This window comes from Penicilliopsis zonata (assembly GCF_001890105.1).
Source record: "Penicilliopsis zonata CBS 506.65 unplaced genomic scaffold ASPZOscaffold_3, whole genome shotgun sequence".
In the NCBI taxonomy this organism is placed as follows: domain Eukaryota; kingdom Fungi; phylum Ascomycota; class Eurotiomycetes; order Eurotiales; family Aspergillaceae; genus Penicilliopsis; species Penicilliopsis zonata.
The window spans coordinates 1,715,907-1,733,384 of record NW_019208913.1 but is presented as its reverse complement, the minus strand read 5'-3'; the positions used below and the strand labels follow the sequence as shown (position 1 = coordinate 1,733,384).

The 17,478-nt window shown below is 53.2% G+C and overlaps 7 protein-coding genes and 1 non-coding gene across 8 annotated transcripts in view; 3 read left to right on the top strand and 5 right to left on the bottom strand.

Annotated features, from left to right (window-relative positions):
* The window catches only part of ASPZODRAFT_129876 (hypothetical protein), a 3,937-nt gene extending 2,776 nt beyond the window's left edge, over nt 1–1,161 (top strand). Inside the window, exons 4-5 of the mRNA XM_022722379.1 lie at nt 33–406; nt 465–1,161. Of these exons, the coding sequence (XP_022583932.1) occupies nt 33–406; nt 465–1,003 (913 nt within the window). The 3' untranslated portion in view covers nt 1,004–1,161. The remainder of the gene's footprint in view (nt 1–32; nt 407–464) is intronic.
* Nucleotides 1,162–1,249: 88 nt separating this feature from the next.
* Nucleotides 1,250–4,095, top strand: ASPZODRAFT_129875 (hypothetical protein). The gene is made up of 5 exons (XM_022722378.1): nt 1,250–2,027; nt 2,105–2,814; nt 2,870–3,063; nt 3,115–3,974; nt 4,063–4,095. Exons 1-4 carry the CDS (start codon nt 1,647–1,649, stop codon nt 3,819–3,821), a joined length of 1,992 nt encoding a protein of 663 aa, XP_022583931.1. The 5' UTR covers nt 1,250–1,646; the 3' UTR covers nt 3,822–3,974; nt 4,063–4,095.
* Nucleotides 3,927–5,056, bottom strand: ASPZODRAFT_129874 (hypothetical protein). Its single transcript, XM_022722377.1, has 3 exons — nt 4,715–5,056; nt 4,071–4,656; nt 3,927–3,947 (listed from the first exon to the last, which is right to left on the bottom strand). Exons 1-2 carry the CDS (start codon nt 4,979–4,981, stop codon nt 4,099–4,101), a joined length of 825 nt encoding a protein of 274 aa, XP_022583930.1. The 5' UTR covers nt 4,982–5,056; the 3' UTR covers nt 3,927–3,947; nt 4,071–4,098.
* A 108-nt stretch (nt 5,057–5,164) lies between these two features.
* Nucleotides 5,165–7,393, bottom strand: ASPZODRAFT_112336 (hypothetical protein). Its single transcript, XM_022721037.1, has 2 exons — nt 7,093–7,393; nt 5,165–7,004 (listed from the first exon to the last, which is right to left on the bottom strand). Exons 1-2 carry the CDS (start codon nt 7,226–7,228, stop codon nt 5,194–5,196), a joined length of 1,947 nt encoding a protein of 648 aa, XP_022583929.1. The 5' UTR covers nt 7,229–7,393; the 3' UTR covers nt 5,165–5,193.
* Nucleotides 7,394–7,875: 482 nt separating this feature from the next.
* Nucleotides 7,876–9,722, bottom strand: ASPZODRAFT_129872 (hypothetical protein). The gene is made up of 2 exons (XM_022722376.1): nt 9,448–9,722; nt 7,876–9,374 (listed from the first exon to the last, which is right to left on the bottom strand). Exons 1-2 carry the CDS (start codon nt 9,695–9,697, stop codon nt 7,918–7,920), a joined length of 1,707 nt encoding a protein of 568 aa, XP_022583928.1. The 5' UTR covers nt 9,698–9,722; the 3' UTR covers nt 7,876–7,917.
* A 2,416-nt stretch (nt 9,723–12,138) lies between these two features.
* On the bottom strand, nt 12,139–12,210 carry ASPZODRAFT_t46. The gene has a single exon. It is a non-coding gene; the product is annotated as a tRNA-Met (tRNA).
* A 505-nt stretch (nt 12,211–12,715) lies between these two features.
* On the bottom strand, nt 12,716–14,484 carry ASPZODRAFT_129871 (hypothetical protein). The gene has a single exon (XM_022722375.1). It carries the CDS (start codon nt 14,332–14,334, stop codon nt 12,886–12,888), a length of 1,449 nt encoding a protein of 482 aa, XP_022583927.1. The 5' UTR covers nt 14,335–14,484; the 3' UTR covers nt 12,716–12,885.
* A 1,141-nt stretch (nt 14,485–15,625) lies between these two features.
* ASPZODRAFT_92068 (hypothetical protein) lies at nt 15,626–17,156 on the top strand. The gene is made up of 3 exons (XM_022730434.1): nt 15,626–15,747; nt 15,794–16,321; nt 16,374–17,156. Exons 2-3 carry the CDS (start codon nt 15,914–15,916, stop codon nt 16,941–16,943), a joined length of 978 nt encoding a protein of 325 aa, XP_022583926.1. The 5' UTR covers nt 15,626–15,747; nt 15,794–15,913; the 3' UTR covers nt 16,944–17,156.
* Nucleotides 17,157–17,478: the final 322 nt, after the last annotated feature.

The window sequence follows — 17,478 nt, the reverse complement described above, 5'->3', positions numbered from 1 at the left end:
ATTGGAAAAAAAAGCAGCTCATAAATGTTTAGTCTCGGCTTCGAGTACGGATACTCGCTGACTTCGCCGAATGCCCTGGTCATGTGGGAGGCCCAGTTCGGTGACTTTGCCAACAACGCACAGTGCATCATTGATCAGTTCATTGCCTCTGGTGAATCAAAATGGCTGCAGCGCTCTGGTCTCGTCATCTCCCTCCCTCACGGTTATGATGGCCAAGGCCCCGAACACTCGTCCGGCCGTCTGGAGCGCTGGCTGCAGCTCTCTAACGAAGAGCCTCGTGTCTTCCCCAGCCAGGCCAAGCTGGACCGCCAGCACCAAGATATCAACATGCAGATCGCCTACATGACCACTCCGGCCAATCTGTTCCACATCCTCCGTCGCCAGATCCACCGCCAATTCCGCAAGCGTATGTTCCTCCCCCCTGAAACTGTTTATACTTTTTTTAATGTACTGACAATCTGTAGCTTTGGTTATCTTCTTCTCGAAATCTCTGCTGCGTCACCCCATCGCTCGGTCCAGTATTGAGGACATCACCGGTGACTCGCACTTCCAGTGGATCATCCCCGACCCGGCCCACGGCAAGGAGATCGACGAGCCGGAGAAGATCGAGCGCGTCATCCTGTGCTCTGGTCAGGTGTACGCTGCGCTGGTCAAGCACCGTGACACCAACGGTATCCGCAACACCGCCATCACTCGTATTGAGCAGCTGAACCCCTTCCCTTGGGCCCAGCTCCGCGATAACCTGGACAGCTACCCCAACGCCAAGAACATTGTCTGGTGCCAGGAGGAGCCCCTCAACGCCGGTGCCTGGAGCTTCACCCAGCCCCGTATCGAGACCCTGCTGAACGCCACGGAGCACCACAACCGCCGCCACGTCCTCTACGCCGGTCGCGCTCCCAGTGCCTCGGTTGCCACTGGTCTCAAGTCGGTGCATCTGAAGGAGGAGCAGGACCTGCTTGAGGACGCCTTCACTATCCACCAGGACCGCCTCAAGGGGGAGTAAGTTAGTCTTAAGTCTTGCACCGTTGGTAGATTCTCGTGGATCTCTTCTTTCCTTTGTATGATTTTTTTTCCCTTTGTTCTTTTTTTTTCTTATCTCTTGGTCCCTGTTTCGCTATATTTATCTATTCGTCTGCCTCTCTTAGCTGCTCATCTGCATGGTGTTGTTAAATCTACGTCTGGGGTCTCCAGTGTGGTGGCTAGAATATTGAATATGTAAAATACTTGCTTTATTTTCATCATGTGGTGTCTCGACGGGGTGGCGCGAATTGTCTCTAGAGTCTATACAAATAAGCGCTCAATTGTCTCATCAGTAGATTGATTACTCTTAAACGGTACTCAGTGACACACTGTACCGTATATCGATGACGTCATGTTATGCAGCTGACTCAGCAGGCACAATCCTTCCCAAAGCAGTCAGCACAAACACTCTCCACTTTGGCTTCTCTCGTCCGTCTCTGAGGCTTGACGCTTGACTCTTCCCTCTCCATTACTTCACGGCATGCAGGCATCTGGAATTTGGGGGACGGAGTAGAGTCTTTCCCATTCTTTCGTCTTCTCCTCTCCGGTCTGGTCAGACCGCCGATTTTGCTGGAACAGGTGTCTTCCTGTCTGCAGTTCTGCGTTCTGCAGCAACGCATCTCACAATGTCTACCAACTCGCAAAGCCAGACAAACCGTCCCTTGGCCCGTCAGACGCGGACAAACCCATCTCGCACCTCCAAAACGCTTGGCCGCTCATCTTTCGCATACGCACACCATGGAGCCTCCCTCGACGCAGCTCCCGCGACACCCCCCGTGCCGCACGGCTTCTACCCGGCCCTCACCCACTTCACCGACGCGATCACAGCCCTCCCGCGTGAATTTCGCAGGCACAATTCGTTGCTGAAAGAGGTCGATGCCAAAGCTTGGGCCCTCGAGGATAACCTGCTGCAGTTGCTGCAGGTGGCTTCGGATGCAGAGGTGGTGCCCTGCCCGGTCAACCCGGCGCCGATTCTGGGGGGGGTGGTTCGTGAGGATATGATGAAGGTAGTTTCATCCTTTTACTTTTCACTCATAATATTTTACAAGAAAGTGATACTGATCTTGTTATTTCGATTCTTTAGGACTCCCACTCTGAGTCCCAAGAAAGCAAGAACCGTCGTCTCCTCTTCGACCGAGTGCGCCATACCCTGTCGGACCTGATGATGACTGCAGACGAAAAGAACCACGTCGTGACGAATGCAAACGAGGAACTTGATCGCCAATTGATGCGCATAGACAGCATATTCCCCTACATTGCCGGCGAGGTCAGCGACGAGGCGCGTCTGGGCAGCCTGACGCACTGGGCGTACTCGAACAAGAACACAGCCAAGACAACCACAAACGAGCGCCCCCGCCGCGAAGCCGCATCCAACAAGGACCTGGCTCATGCCCTGCACGAGGCAGAGGCTGCGACACGCAGTGAGGCTCGCCGCGAGGCCGTCCAGGCGCGCAAGCAGCGCCGCACACACGCCGTCGATTCCGACTTTGACGACGCGCGTCCCGCGACGTCTCGCAAGGGTGCAGCGACCAAATCTCGCACTGGTGCTAATGCTACAGCTGCGACGGACCATCATGCGGGCGATCATCATGCGGGCCACCATGCAGCTGGCGCGGGGGCGACGGGCGCAACAAAACGCCGCAAGGTCGAACGACCGCCTCTGGTGGATACAGGAGCAGCAGCCATGGAGCGCACGGTTAGCGGGCCAGGCACCGCTTCTGGTCGCCCTGCGTCAAAGGATGCGGATGCGACGAAGAAACGGGCCCGTCCGGCTGCAGGCGCCTCACGCAAGAGGTATTTTCTCTCTTCTCTTCTCTCTTTTCTACTCTCTTCGTTACTAACAGTTTAGGAACGCTCCTATTGCTGAATCCCCCGTGCTCGCATCGTCTCCTGTCGTCGGAACGTTCAACATCCCTCGCGGCGCCGCCAGCCCAGGACCCAATACCGTCGCTCGCCCGTCGTCCTCGCGTGCACAGCAGAGCAACCTGATCACTAACCCTCGACAACGGCCATCTCCTTCTGCATCCAACCGGGGACTTCCAAGTATGCTCTTTCTTTCTTTTTCTATTGTATTTTTCTTTGCTAACAAGCTAGATAAAAACGACAACAAAGCAACAAGCAAGGAAGGATCGCTCAAGGAAGATACGGCGCCCGTCTCCCTGGCAGACACCCCCCGGGGCGATCTGAGCGATGAAACCGCCGGTGTGACTTCAGCTACGGCCAGGGTCTCCGGTTTTGTAGCCAAGATGGAAGATTACCCGGGAGATGGAAACCCATCCGAATCGATCGAGACGGGCGAGCCGCCCCAGCCGTACCCGGGTTCTCCAATCCTGCACACCGCTCTGCCTACAGCCGCCAATGGCAATATCAATGGAAATGGCAATGGCAATGGAGGCGGCACATCCAAGGGTCGATCGTCCAAGACGTCCACACCGGTACTTGGCTCGCTACCTGAACTGCCTGCCCCTCGTGTTCGGCAGACGCGACAGGCCGACCCTGCCCCGACGGCGGCGGCGGCGACGACGACGACGAAACGCAATCACAAACGAACGGGTAGCACGGTTGTGCCGCCCCCGGTGGCCTCTGAAGACGAGGAGTCGCTGCACGAGGGAGACGACGAGGACGACGACGGCGAGCCGCGGTACTGCTATTGCAACGAGGTCAGTTTCGGCGAGATGGTCGCCTGCGACAATGACGCCTGTCCGCGCGAGTGGTTCCATCTGTCGTGTGTGGGGATGACCAAACCGCCCGGCAAGAATGGTAAGTCTCTTCATTCATTCAGTCTGTTCATTGATCATTGATATACTGACTGTTTCTGTTTAGTGAAATGGTATTGCAACGAGTGCAAGGAGAACATGCGACGGAGGAATAGATAGTTCTCAACGTAGATATGAAATGATTATGCCTTCTTTTCTTTTCTTTTTTTTTTTTTTTATACTGACTGTTTCTGTTTAGTGAAATGGTATTGCAACGAGTGCAAGGAGAACATGCGACGGAGGAATAGATAGTTCTCAACGTAGATATGAAATGATTATGCCTTCTTTTCTTTTCTTTTTTTTTTTTTTTTTTTTTTTTACTTCAAGGTCTACTGCCTACATCCACCCCCGTACTCGCAGCGGCGGTCTCCCCCTCCAACCGTCTCCTCAGATCTCTATAGCGCTCAGTATTTCCCGTGCTTCCTCCACTACCAGAAGTATTCCCCGTGCGCACCTTCTCCCCCACCATCCAAGCCGGAACCCGCCACGATGTACAGGGTATGAGATCCGCGCGCCAGGCGAGGCCGACAACCCACCCGGTTACAGCGGGGAGCAAGCCAGCCGGGAACTGCGAGAGGGCCAGCTGCGCGGCAACAAGGTATGTTGTCGATTTATCAGAGAGGAGGAGGGTGAGGTATTTCGATGACGTTGAAGAAGTTCCTTCCGGGGCGTGTGCATCTGGAGCGTCGGCCTTGGTAGATATTCTATACCGGTATGTATGCGGGATACTCGCATAATACTGCGCCAACAGGGCGAAGACGATCGCCGTCGGACCAGAGGGAAGATAATTCAACGTGTTGAGCGAGAGGGGACGAACCACCATTGCGAGGAGGAGGGGGGGGAGAAGGGTCGTATACGGGAACACCTGTAGAAGGAAGGACTGAAAGATTACTTATTAGTCTCTTTATCTATACTCTCCTTGTTGTGCGCTGGCTTACTATCATCTTCCTTCCCCCCCACGCCCGCTCGATAATCCGTAAATGATAGATCAGCATGGCTGCAAAGAGCGTCTCGGTCGAGTTGGCAAATCCGGCGCCCTGCCAGATCAGGGTGCGCCAGAACTGGCCGTATTGCCAGAGGTGCGGCGAGACCTGGACATGGGCAAGGTGTTTGACGTCGAGGATGGCGAGGGCGACCGACGAGGCGATCGTGTAGATGAGTAGGTATTTCGATATCGGTGCGTTCGTGAATCCGGAGCTGATCATTCTGTAGTGTATCTAGTCTGTGTGTAGTCTGTGTATGTCGTAGTAGTGGTGTACTCTGTATGTAGTGAATGTACTCCGCAGTTTGTGGAGTGAGATGCGGACACGTAGCGTCGGCATGCCGATATCACTATAACTATCTACGGATACATCTACGCTACATCATCTACATACCTAGTGGTCTATATACTCCGTCCTTAATGTTCTAACGTATGTTATTCCTGTATACTCTCTAGAGCAAGCTTATATTTCGTCAAAGCCACGTCCAGCGCCTTTACCGTCGGCCCCAACAGCTGCAGGACCACACGTTCCCCCCCCGGCACCCCAGCCAGGTTGACGCGGATCTTGCGGCCCGTCGCCTGGAGGACATCCCGTGCATGCTGTTTCACCCGGTTGACTTCTACCAGGCGTTCGGCCTCTGCGTCGGTGGCCACGGCGCGGATGCGCTCGTTCGCGCGATGTAGCGACTCCACGAGCGATGCCAGCTCGCCCGCCCGGTCCGGGTTACCCGACAGGAACGCCTGCCAGAACTGATGCAGGAACTCGGTCGAAGTCGCGTGCGTCAGCGTCAGCCGGTCGTACAGTGTTGTCGAGAGGCCGTACGTGTTGTCCGCCGCCGCAGACGAGGACACTTCCGTCTGGGCGCGTCGGTCTCGGATCGCCTCGAGGATCTGGGCCGACGCACCGCGTAGGCTCGCCTTGGATCCTACCCGCTGCTTATTCTGCTTTTCCTCGTCGCTGTCTTCCTCCTCTGGTTCGATGAGTTTCCCTAGCTCCACGGACCCATCATCCGGTAATGTCTGCTCCACGATGGTGCGTAGACGCTGCAGGATTATCTGGGGATCTTGCTGCTTTTGTTGTTGTTGTTGGGCAGCCGCCAACCGACTCTGCTCCTCATCTTCTCCTTTCCCCTGGGAGAAGAATCGGCTCTGATCGCGGATGTTCAAAAGAACCCGGCTCTGCAGCTCGTCATCGCGCAGGTCCCGCAGCTGCAGCTGGTTGAACGTGTCTTCGTCCATGCCGACGGGCGCCGAGGGATCCCGGTCCGCAGGAGCCACGCCGGCCATGATCTTCTCGCTCAGACTGTTCAGCGTGCGGATGATGGGCACCTTTTCCACCGACGAGGGCCGCATGTCCCAGTCCGGCCGGTTCCCCTTGAGACTAAGGTTCCCCTCGTTACCTGCTAGGTTGATAAAGTGCGGGACCTGGTCGCCATCACGCTGTCGGGCAGCAGCAGCAGCAGCAGTAGTAGTAGTAGCAGCAGGGAGGCCGCCGGTCTCGTCTGCTTTGAGATATTTATCCAGCACGGCGTCCGTGGCGTCGTTTTCGGAGATGCGCTCGCCGCGGAGCTTCTTGAACAGCCGGCTTTGAAAAAAGCGCGACCAGAACTGCTGCTCGCTCAGTTTGGGCACGTTCTCGTCGTACACGCGCTTGACGAGCGGGTGCTGCGCGAAGATCAGCCCGATCTGCTCCTTGCTGATGTTCAGCTTCGTCACGTTATCCTCGACGCGCGGCTTCAGCGTCGACAGCACATTGTACGACCCTCGCGTCTGCGCCCGCTCGATCGCATGCGCGCGTAACAGATGCAGCCGCGTCGACCAGAACTGCGCCATGAACTGCGCGGCCGTCAGGCCCTCGGGCTTCGTGTGCAGTGACTCCATGAACATCCGCTGTAACCCTGCGTCCGCCTTGAGTAGGGACTGCTGTAGCTCTGCGTCCCCTTTGAGTCGATTGTCGTCGTCCCAGGGACTTTTTCCCACAGACGAGACTGCACTCGCCATCGCCATCGCGGCAGACATGCCCGCTGCTCCTGTCGTACCCGCTCCTCCTGTATTTCCCACCACATCATTCTGAACTTTGGCCGCCTGGATCGCCGCACTCAGCGCATCTTTGATCGCATCCGCCTCCGCCCGGGCATTTGTCCCCGCCGTGAACGAAAACACATACTGGTCCACGGGGGCATTTGGTTGCTGGGCAAAGATCTTCAGCATGACTTTGGGGTTTGTAACGGGTGTTTGCTGGAGGTCTTCATCATCAGAGAGAGATTTTTTTTTTTAAAAAAAAAAAAAAGAAAAGGGCACACAAGGTGGTATAGAGCATGCTGTAAAACTTACTGGTAATATTTGCAACGGGAATCTGCACACCTTGCCCCCCCGTAGCAGGACTCCAGGAAACACTCCGTCCATCAGAACTGAGACTCAAAGTGCCCTCTTTCTTCTTGTATGTTGCTGACCCGTTCGGAGGCGCCATCTCTTGGTTTTCCAGGTTCCCAGGTTTCCAGGTTTCCTCCGGAGCAGACACGAAGGAACTCAACCTCGAATGCGACGGCGAGGCCGAATGTACCCCATCGGGAAGTATTCCCGGGAAGGATAGGGAGGAAAGAAAGAAAGAAAGAAACCACGCTCTCCACTCCGGCCTGGCTGGTACGAGGAGATGTCGAGGGAGCTGGGATTTAAGGCTCAAGCCTGTCCGCCCTGAGACTTGAGCTCTTGTCACGTGATTAAAGTGCGGTTACTTAGTACTAACGGTGTTACAGAGTACTGAGTCTACGACTGTACAGTAAATATACTTATACTTATAGTACAACTATTATAGGTCTACTGTTATTCAATTATTCATATTCATATTCATATTTATTTATATTCAGAGAAGGAAAACCGAGCAGAGATCATCACGCTGATTAGAACTGGACGGAAGAGCAGGAAGCAAACCCCATGACGATGCTAAAATGGATCGCTATGCAAAACAGACGTGATTCGGAGAGAGACGAACGGAGCAGAAACTTTCATCAGTCGCTAGACGATGCCACCATGCGCAAGAGTAGAAGAGCAAGAAGATATTCGCCGTGTCGACAGATCGGGTATAAACACTGCAGTCAGTTGGCAATAGAAACAGATAAAAAAAAAAAAAAAAGAGCAGCAGAAACTGCAAGAAGGGAATTATTTCTTAAACATGTAATGTCCGTAGATGCCACCGACGTCGCCGACAGCAACGGGGATCTTGCGCATCCCCCACCAGCGGGCACCCATCTTCCACCAACGGGCGCCGTCGTCGAGTCGCTGGTGTGGCGGCATGGTGGCCGGGTCACGGACATACCATCCTCGGCGGCCGAGTTCGCGGACGGTCCAGCCCGTGGTCGGTCGGCCGTTCTTGCTGCGCTCTCTCAGCGGAGCGATCAGCTTGTCGCTAAACTCGACCACCTGCAGCGGGTAGCTCTGCGGGGAGAGCAGGGCGCAAGCTGTCATGTTGAAGATTGCGCCCACAGACATCTGAGGCACTTTGTTGAGGTCAAGGTAACACAGGGTTGGTGGAGACCAGGGGGTCTCCTCCTTTTTCTCGGTGTCAACAGTGCCCGCCTCGGGGAAGCCCGCCTCACTGTCCAGTGCATCGCTCTTGGGCGTTGAAGGAGGAATAAAAAAGGCATTGAGATCCTTGACGGAGAGGTCTGCCCCGCTCAGCCCCAGTTCCTGCAGGTGCTTGGTGAGAGTGACGAGCATGGGCACATGGTCGGAGTTGACGCGTGCGCCGCCCAGGTTGAGGGAGCGGAGGGAAGTAGGCAGCTTGGGCAGGAGGGCCTTGACATCGTCTTCTTCGAGCAGCCGGAAGCGGGAGGGGTCGGTCATCAGGTTGAGGAAGGCCAGAGAGTTGCAGACGGCCGGGTGGGTGGTGAGAAATTCCACGACCCGCGGGCCGGAGATGCGCGAGCAGCGAGACAGGCTGAGATGGGTGATGTTGGCGGTGTCCGGAATGGAGAAGAGGGCCGCTTCGGTGATCTGCGTGTGGGTGAGGTCGAGGTGGGTCAGGTTCACCAGCCGGGGCAGCAGGATCTCAAAGGCGCGCGGGGGCAGGCCGCTGCACTCGTGCAGCGAGACGCGCTTGAGGTTTGGCAGAACCATGGGGAGACCCTGGTCGGCGGTCAGGCCGTCGAGGAAGATCCTGGAGAAGGATTGGGAGGAGCAGCCACAGAAGTCGACGGCATCGAGGTTCGGAAGGCCGGTGAAGAGTTTGTGGACGATGTCGGCGCTGATGTCCCCTTCGATGTGTTCCTGGAGCAGACATTCCCTCAGGTTCGGAAGAAGGTCGAGGCACTTGAGGAGGGTGGTGGAAGTCAGGTTCTGGATCTCGATGTTCATCTGCTTGGTGCGGCCCAGGCCGACGGAGGTGAAGTGGGAGAAGTCCAGGCGACGGACGAGGGTGCCGAGGGCCGGGTACTGGGACATGTGGCTGAGGGCCTTGGAGAAGATGACGGAATGGGGGAAGGTCATGTTCCGGTACAGCACGCCGAGGGTGGCGGCGTGCAGGGTGCGCGAGGTGAGGAGGCAGGAGATGAGGTCGACATTGCGAGGGGTGTAGCCATTGGGGGGCACATCGAGTGCCAGGTTGGAGATGATTTGATCTGATGTTCAGCATTTCACAATTGATTAATTGATGGAGAGAAAAGGTCGGGGGGGGGGGGGTGGATAACCTACCCAGAATCTCGGGTGGAAGTAACTCGATGGGAGCGAGACTCGCTTCAGATTTCGGCTGCTTGATCTCCAATGGTTTAGCCTTGGAAGGGGTTACAGCTGGGCTAGCCTCCCATGCCCAGCCGCGGGAATGCGTACTTCCAAGCAGACGAAGGTCGCTATAGCTCCTGCTCAACTTCCTGCCGCCTAGCCGAATCTGCTTCCATCCCAAGAATCCACCACAGGGGCAACAAAAGTCGGGGGTCTGCTGCATCTCCAGCGCAGTGGGGAATCCCTGGCCCTGCCTGTCGCAGGCGTGGTGGTCTTTGGGGGATTGGGAGGAGGAGGAGGAGGAGGAGATCTGGGTGTCGACAAAGGACTGGGCAATACCTGTGTCGAGTCGACTCATCAGGAAGGGAAATAAGAAATCATCAAGCAATGTGGAAATAGAGAATCACCAGAAGGAGAGATAAAATACAAAAGGAAAGAAGACAGCCACGGCTTAAGTACTCACCATCCACGTCTTCCTTGATGGAGCCAAAGGAGGGCCGCCGACGACTGCTAGACCGGGACCCGTCGTCGGTCGACGAACACACAGACTCAGGGGAATGGTCGCGCGAGGAAGGAATGGTGACTCTAGCGGCGAAGCGGGAGAGGCTGGACTTGGGGGCAGAGGGTGCTGGGGAGGAAGCCATCGTGAGATGAGTGGTGACCCTTCTCTGAGTCTATATAGTCAGGCTTAGTGTAGGTAGTAACTAGCAGACTGAATGGACGATGAAAGGGAAGACCACACAAAGAAGCAGGTTCTTTTTTTCCTCTTTTTCCCTCTCTTTCCCCCAGGTTCGCGAGGGCAAGCGAGTCTTCCGAGTGGTCTGCAAGAGGGGGCCGCCGTGGTGAGGAGACGGTGCAGCTGTTACTGTTAGTCACAGAATTCCGTGGATGGCCGGAGCAGCGACGGAACCAACACGCTATCGAGTAAAGTAGTGCGAAGCCAAGAGACCGCCCCTACCACTGTCTGGCGAGCAATTACTTGTACCCCGTAGACTCCGTTGTTAATAGGGTAGTATGTAGTAGTAGGTAGATGGTAGATACTGAATTGTAGGTAGTAGGTGAATGGTAGGTAGGTGCAAAGAAGGCGAAAAATACTGTCAGGCGGCGGAAACCGAGTGACTCGACCCGGCGAACTCGGCCCCGTGGATCGTGCCGTGGCCACTGGGGCGAAATGCCGTAAGATAATAGAGATTTGGTAGCAAAATCAATACAATACGGAGTACTAATTACCTAGTAACTAATAGTAACTAATAGTAGGTAAGTTGGTGATCTGATTCTCAATAACCCCTGTACTTGCTTTTTCCACCCCGGAATGCTTGTTTGATCCTGCAGGTTTATCGTCTTACTAGGTACCTACTTATGTAGTACTAGTTAACTAGTTACTCCATATGTCGAGTGCTATGTCCGATGTTTACTCGACTGTGTGTTACCTTACCAGTGCCAGGCACAGTACCTAATCTACATCTTTTGTCACATTCCGACCGATGGATGCCATGACATAATTGTAACAATACCAATAATAGGTACTATATAGTAGTTACCTATCAACTACCTAGTTAGTATACTATACTATACTATAACCTAGGTATACTATACTATACTATGCTATATACGTAGTATCTACCTTAGGACTACCTGTACCTTGTTATTGGAATAGTACCTCCACGGCATTGTGACAAACATTACAAACAAAGACACCAGACAGGTAACAATAGGATACTTCCATACCTCTATACTTCTTCCACTACTGGTAACTAATCGTAATACATGGGATACTAACTATACTTTACCCTCCAGGTCAGCAGATCCTAGTCCAAAACAGCCTAGCCCCACCAGTGAAAAGCAGATCTGCTGGGTCTGGCGCTAACCCCGGACCAAGCCACGTTAATGTGTAGTAGCTTTGTAGACACTACTCTGCTTTGATCCTATACTTGTAACCTATTCATTGTCGTGGTTAGGTATTATATGTATTGTTTGGGTGGTAATTGAGTAGTAAGAAATAAGAGTTGTAGGTACCTTAGTACTAAGGTTAGCAGGTGTTAGGTAATACATACCACGTACCTCGTGCCCAGTGACTGCCCAGGTGCAGCATGCCCTCGCGGCGTGTGGTTATTGGTGCGCCGGTATGTCACGGCTGGTGATCACGCGGGGAAGCTGTCGCTAGGTAGCACCTACCTAGGTGGTCTAAGTCCCAGGTACCTAGAGTACTGGTTACTAAGTCACTGTAGGTTAGGTACCTGGTATAGGCATACGGAGCATTGTCCTCCGTGCTCCGTACCTGGTAATCGATCATGTGAGCTACTAAGGTTGACCTTCTATTATCCTATCCAATAACCTGGTGTTCTTCACACTAGCTTTAATCTACTAACTATTACTGTATACCTCTGTATATTTATGCCACGTCAGTATAGCTACAGCTATACCCAGACTCTACCAAGTCACTCGTAAATATATATCACACAACTGGCAGGAATAACCAGTCCAGATTCTAATTGCTAAGCTTTACTATGCAGGTCCCGGGGAAAATACTGACACATAGCTGGGTGCACATGATGACTAGTAATATGTTATACAGTTATACCATAAAGAATCAACAAGAATCAATGAATAGGGGATAACTTGAATAGATGCAAGAAGAAAAGAAAAAGAAAAGAAAAAAAAAGATAGCATGTCCTCGTTTCGATCGAGGGTCCCTTGGGTTATGAGCCCAATGCTCTTCCGCTGAGCTAACATGCTTCGATGGATACTCGGTCCATTTTTGGCTCTATGAGTCAGATCATTAAAGGTACAAAGGTACTAAATTAGTTCGAACTACCTTAACTAGTTATTCGACAGGCTTCAGTGCCTATTTTTTAGCATCAGATTTATGATAATACTACAATCTAAGAGTGTCCATCTACTAGTAGACACCGACAAAACCATTACTACCAAATACTACATAATACGCTTCCAATATACTTTGTTGTGTCTAGGAAATATTTCTAGTAGAAAAGGAAAACGAAGTAAAAGTCTATGACGAAATCGTTGCAAGTCTGTCTTGGTACGACTGCTTTCGTATGCAAAGTCAAAAAAAAAGGTCAAGAGAGTTCAAGAAAAAAAAAAATGTCCCGAAGGACAGGGCCTGGTTCTAGCCTAATGACGCATGAAACAAGTCGTAGCTCCAGAGAGAAATAAATAAACGAAGGAAAGATCTCAACTCTTCCTTGTTCTCCGGTAGCAACGTGGATATCCGTAAGCCGTGAAAATAAAAAGAAAGAAAAAAAACCAAGCCGAAACCAAGCCGAATCCCGGATTCATGCGCAAGTCTAGTTGTTTCGAAATCCAGATTCTCGTAACGCCATCGTAATGTCCATTAAAAAAAAACAGAAACCTTTTTTTCCCCAAACCCAAAGAAGTGGTGGTGGTGGCAATCTACTCAACAGCCGAGACACCATCGCCGTGGAGCACGGGGTTGATCTTGGGGTTCCACTTGAACTTGAACTCCTGGCCCAGCTCCTTGCGGACGGCGGCCTTGACGGCATCGAGGACGTGGTCGAAGACGCCGAAGCTGGCAGGGCTGTTGGGGTCGTTTTCACCGGGACCGCCCTGGAAGACGCCGGTGCGGACCAGGCAGGTGTTCCAGCCGTACATGTTGCCGCCAACGATATCCGAGGCCGGGTTGTCACCGATCATGTACACGTTCTGGGGCAGCTTGTTCTCGTTGTGGATCTGCTCCATCCATGACTTGAGCACTTCGTCGGCGTAGGTGTAGGTGGCGCGCTCGGGTTTGCCGTAGACAACACGCTCCAGGTCGACCCCGGTCAGGGCCTTGTACTGCGCCTCGATGGAGATGCGGAAGGCACCCTGGGTCAGACGCGGGGGACCCTTGTGATCGGTGGGGAAGTGCATGTCACCCTGGGAGAAGTAGACGGGGATGCGCGAGGCGACGGGGTCCTTGGCGCGGGTGAGCAGTTGGCCATCCTCGGCAAGCATGAGGTCCATGATCAGCTGCATGTCGGTGGCGTAGTCGCGCGAATCGGCAAAGACAAGCACGGCGTCGAACTTGACCTTGCTGAAGTCACGGGGGCGGGCCTGGGCACGCTCCTCCGGGGTAAATGCGCGCCAGGGCGAGATGGTGGGATCCCAGGCGAGGATGTCCTTGGGATGGACGACATTCTTGAAGCCGTAGCTCTCTGCCACCTCGCGGACCTTGAAGCCTTCACCACCGCAGACGAGGACGGTCTCGTAGTATTCGGCGAGAGCCTGCATCGGGGTGTGGGATTGGATGAACTGGTCGGTGGAGATGGGGGTCTCAAGAACCTCCGACAGCTGCTCGCAGCGGGAGATCTCGGTCTTGCCACCACCGTTTGTGAGGAGGATGTAAGGGATCTTGATGCCCAGCTCGTTGTCACCATTGAGCATCTTCAGAGCTTCGATGGCCTGGGGAATGGCCTCGTTGCCGTGGGCGAGCACACCGTCAATGTCAAAGGCGAAAGCCATGTTCTTGGCAGCGGCGACCTTCTCCTTGGACATGTCCTGGACCTGCGAGGCCAGGATATCACGCGACACGGCAGCCTGGGCAGCAGCGCTATCGGCATAGGCGACCGACGACAGGCGAGAGACCCGCGGCGAACGAGGGATGGGCAGCGAGGTACCAAAGGAGTTGCGGGAGCCACGGCGGTCTCTCATCGAGGGCGACAGACTCAAGTTGTGCATGTACTGGGCAGCATCGCTGATCGAGCTGCGAGTGGCGGGGATCTCAATTGTGTTGCCGGCGTCCCCGGGGATAGGAAGCTGGCCGGAAAGGCTCTCCCGCTGCTCCCTAGGGGAATGAGGGGGGACAGAGTCCACAGCAAAATCAGCATCCTCGAAGCGAGGCATGATGGAAAGTGATGAGATGATAGATGATAGAGGTGATGAAGATGATGAAGGTGATGGAGATGAAGATAAGACGATAGAGATGACAGAGATGAAGATAGACGACAGGGGTGGAATAGAGGAGTTGAAGAGAAGAGTGTAGGAGAAAGGGGTATCACAAGTAATCAGAAGAATAAATATACGGGCGGGCACCGGGTATATATATACACTGCAGTCACCGCGTGTAATTAGAACCGCCAACTCTCACTCCTTCCCTCTTCTCAGTTCTCCAGTGGCGGCACAAGTGACTGAAGCCAGAGACACGTCCAGCGGATGCCTCAACCTATAGGCCGTGAGCAGCAACCATGGATCCACCGCAGGGTATCATCATCCCTAGGAATTATCGTCGTCATTGGGAAATCCGCCTCTGCCCAGCGGGTATGGCGGAGTGGGTAGAGGACGCCTTGCCTTTTTGAGACTATCAGTCCCTGACTTATACGAAGACAAGTACTAGTACCTAGTAGTTACAAGTACCTAACATTCTAAAGTACATACTACCTAACATACATAGTACTACATGTACATACACTACTACATAGGTACAGATAGCTCATTGAATCGAAGAACAATCCACTTAACACCGAGGCAGGTACAGATACCTCCAGATACCCACAGATACAGATACAGCATACTAGGTACCTGGTATTCCTCATGTACTTTTTTCTATTAATTCATTTTCATTATCTTTCCCATTTTTTATTTTAAATGGGATTAATATTATTCTGCATTAATATTAATTGAATTATTATTCGGCGGGGCGGAGCGTGGAGCGGCGCTGCACGCTGAGTGGGCGGGAGGCAAGTGCACCGTCTCAACCCGGGCCGGTGATTGGCAGGATGGGCAGCTCATCCATGGACGAGCGACAGATCGATGGAGCCTATGACGATCCAGCGGGTGCCGGCGGGTCAAACACTCGCGCTGTTTCGGGCTCAACGTTCGGTTTGTTCAGTTTGCCGGTGACGAGGAGAAGAAATTATGCAGAGTTCAGGCTGATGATGTCATGGACGCATGCAGTGGATAAGGTGGATAAGGTGGATTGTGGATTATGGATTGACTGTGGATTGACTGTAGGAGGTATGTAGGATGGTGGATCGTACTCTTGGATGATAATGTGCTCGTATGGGAGTGGTTTGGGAGATCTAGGATCCTGAATCCTTGTAAAATCTAGTCGTATTGATAGGGAAGTAAGTTCGGGAGGAAGAATCCTACAGTTAAAAGTACAATCAAGAGAAGAAAATAAGAAAATAAAAAATTTAAAAAAAAAGAAGAGAGAAAAAAAAAGCTCCAGCTGTCAGGCAGGGGAGGCGATAACAAAACTGATACTGGCATCATCGACCCCTCCGTCACCGACACCCCGCCTGGATTTTGGACCTCTACGTATTGCCTACTACCTCCTACCTCCTCCTACCTAACTGCTACCTAGATACCCACCTATTATTGTGCCTTTCTCCCCAAATTCCAGTTCTTCCTTCTACCAAAAAAAAAGTACCTTGCTCTTTCTGTTCATAAGTTGACTAATTTTATTGCATCTAAACCCACCATCATGTCGGCCGGGACCTCCTTCAAGCTGTCCAACGGGGTGACCATTCCCGGTGTCGGGTTTGGTACCTTTGCCAACGAGGGATCCAAGGGAGAGACTTACAAGGCTGTCACGCATGCGCTACGGACCGGATACAGACACCTGGACTGTGCCTGGTTCTATCTCAACGAAGACGAGGTGGGCGAGGGGATTCACGACTTCCTCAAGGAGAACCCGTCGGTCAAGCGGGAGGACATCTTTGTCTGCACCAAGGTCTGGAACCATCTGCACCGCTATGAGGATGTGCTCTGGTCTGTCGAGAACTCTCTGAAGAGACTCAAGCTGGACTACGTCGATCTCTTCCTGGTTCACTGGCCCATTGCTGCCGAGAAGGAGACGCAGGAGAAGCCCAAGATTGGGTCTGACGGAAAGGTAAATTCTCACATTGATATATACGCATACTCTTGACTCTAATGCTTGACAGTACGTCATTCTCAAAGATTTGACAGAGAACCCCGAACCGACATGGCGCGCCATGGAGAAGATCTATGAGGATGGCAAGGCTCGTGCCATTGGAGTCTCCAACTGGACCATCCACGGTCTGGAGCAGCTGCTGCAGTTCGCCAAGGTGCAGCCGCACGTCAACCAGATCGAGATTCACCCTTTCCTGCCCAACAACGAGCTGGTCCAGTACTGCTTCGCCCACAACATCCTACCGGAGGCCTACTCGCCCCTCGGCTCGCAGAACCAGGTCCCCACCACCGGCGAGAGGGTCAGCGAGAACCCGACCCTGAACGCCATCGCGCAAAAGGGCGGCAACACCCTGGCTCAGGTGCTCATTGCCTGGGGTCTGCGCCGCGGCTACGTCGTCCTGCCCAAGAGCTCGAACCCGGCCCGCATCGAGTCCAACTTCAAGAGCATCACCCTCTCCGATGCCGACTTTGAAGCCGTCAACGCCGTCGCCGAGGGCCGCCACTTCCGTTTCGTCAACATGAAGGACACCTTTGGTCATGACGTCTGGCCCGAGGAGGCGCGTGCTGCCATTTCCGCTTAATCTGTCGTTTCATACGAACCAATTCAAGCAGGGTTTAACCAGCGTTTCATCCTTGAGCGTCCCTCACACAGACTGTGCTCGGACCGGTCGGGTTGATTTGATGGCTGATGGCTGATACACGGGAATTTGGAACCAATGTTGAATGCGGGTCATCATTTCGGTATTCCGTGATTGGACAGATCGCCACCACAAAATAGATCTACTACAATGGTATTCATGATTCATGATAGACTACTAGTAAATTGTATACTACGGAGTACTCTGTAAATATTCCTTGAGTAGTAACTACTACATAAAAACCATTCTGTCTGTAGTACTCTATGTAGTAGTAACTATAGCTAGCTAGTAGCTAGTCACTGATACATACTCCGTACTACATAAATCCGTAATCCATAGGCACTTCGTACTATCATGTAGTAATACTCGAGCCAACCTATCAGAACTCCAAATCCTTATTCCGCTTCATACTTCATACTCCGTACTCCGTAATCGCCGAGAATCGCCCGTCGGACTCTTACGGAATCCGCCGAGACAT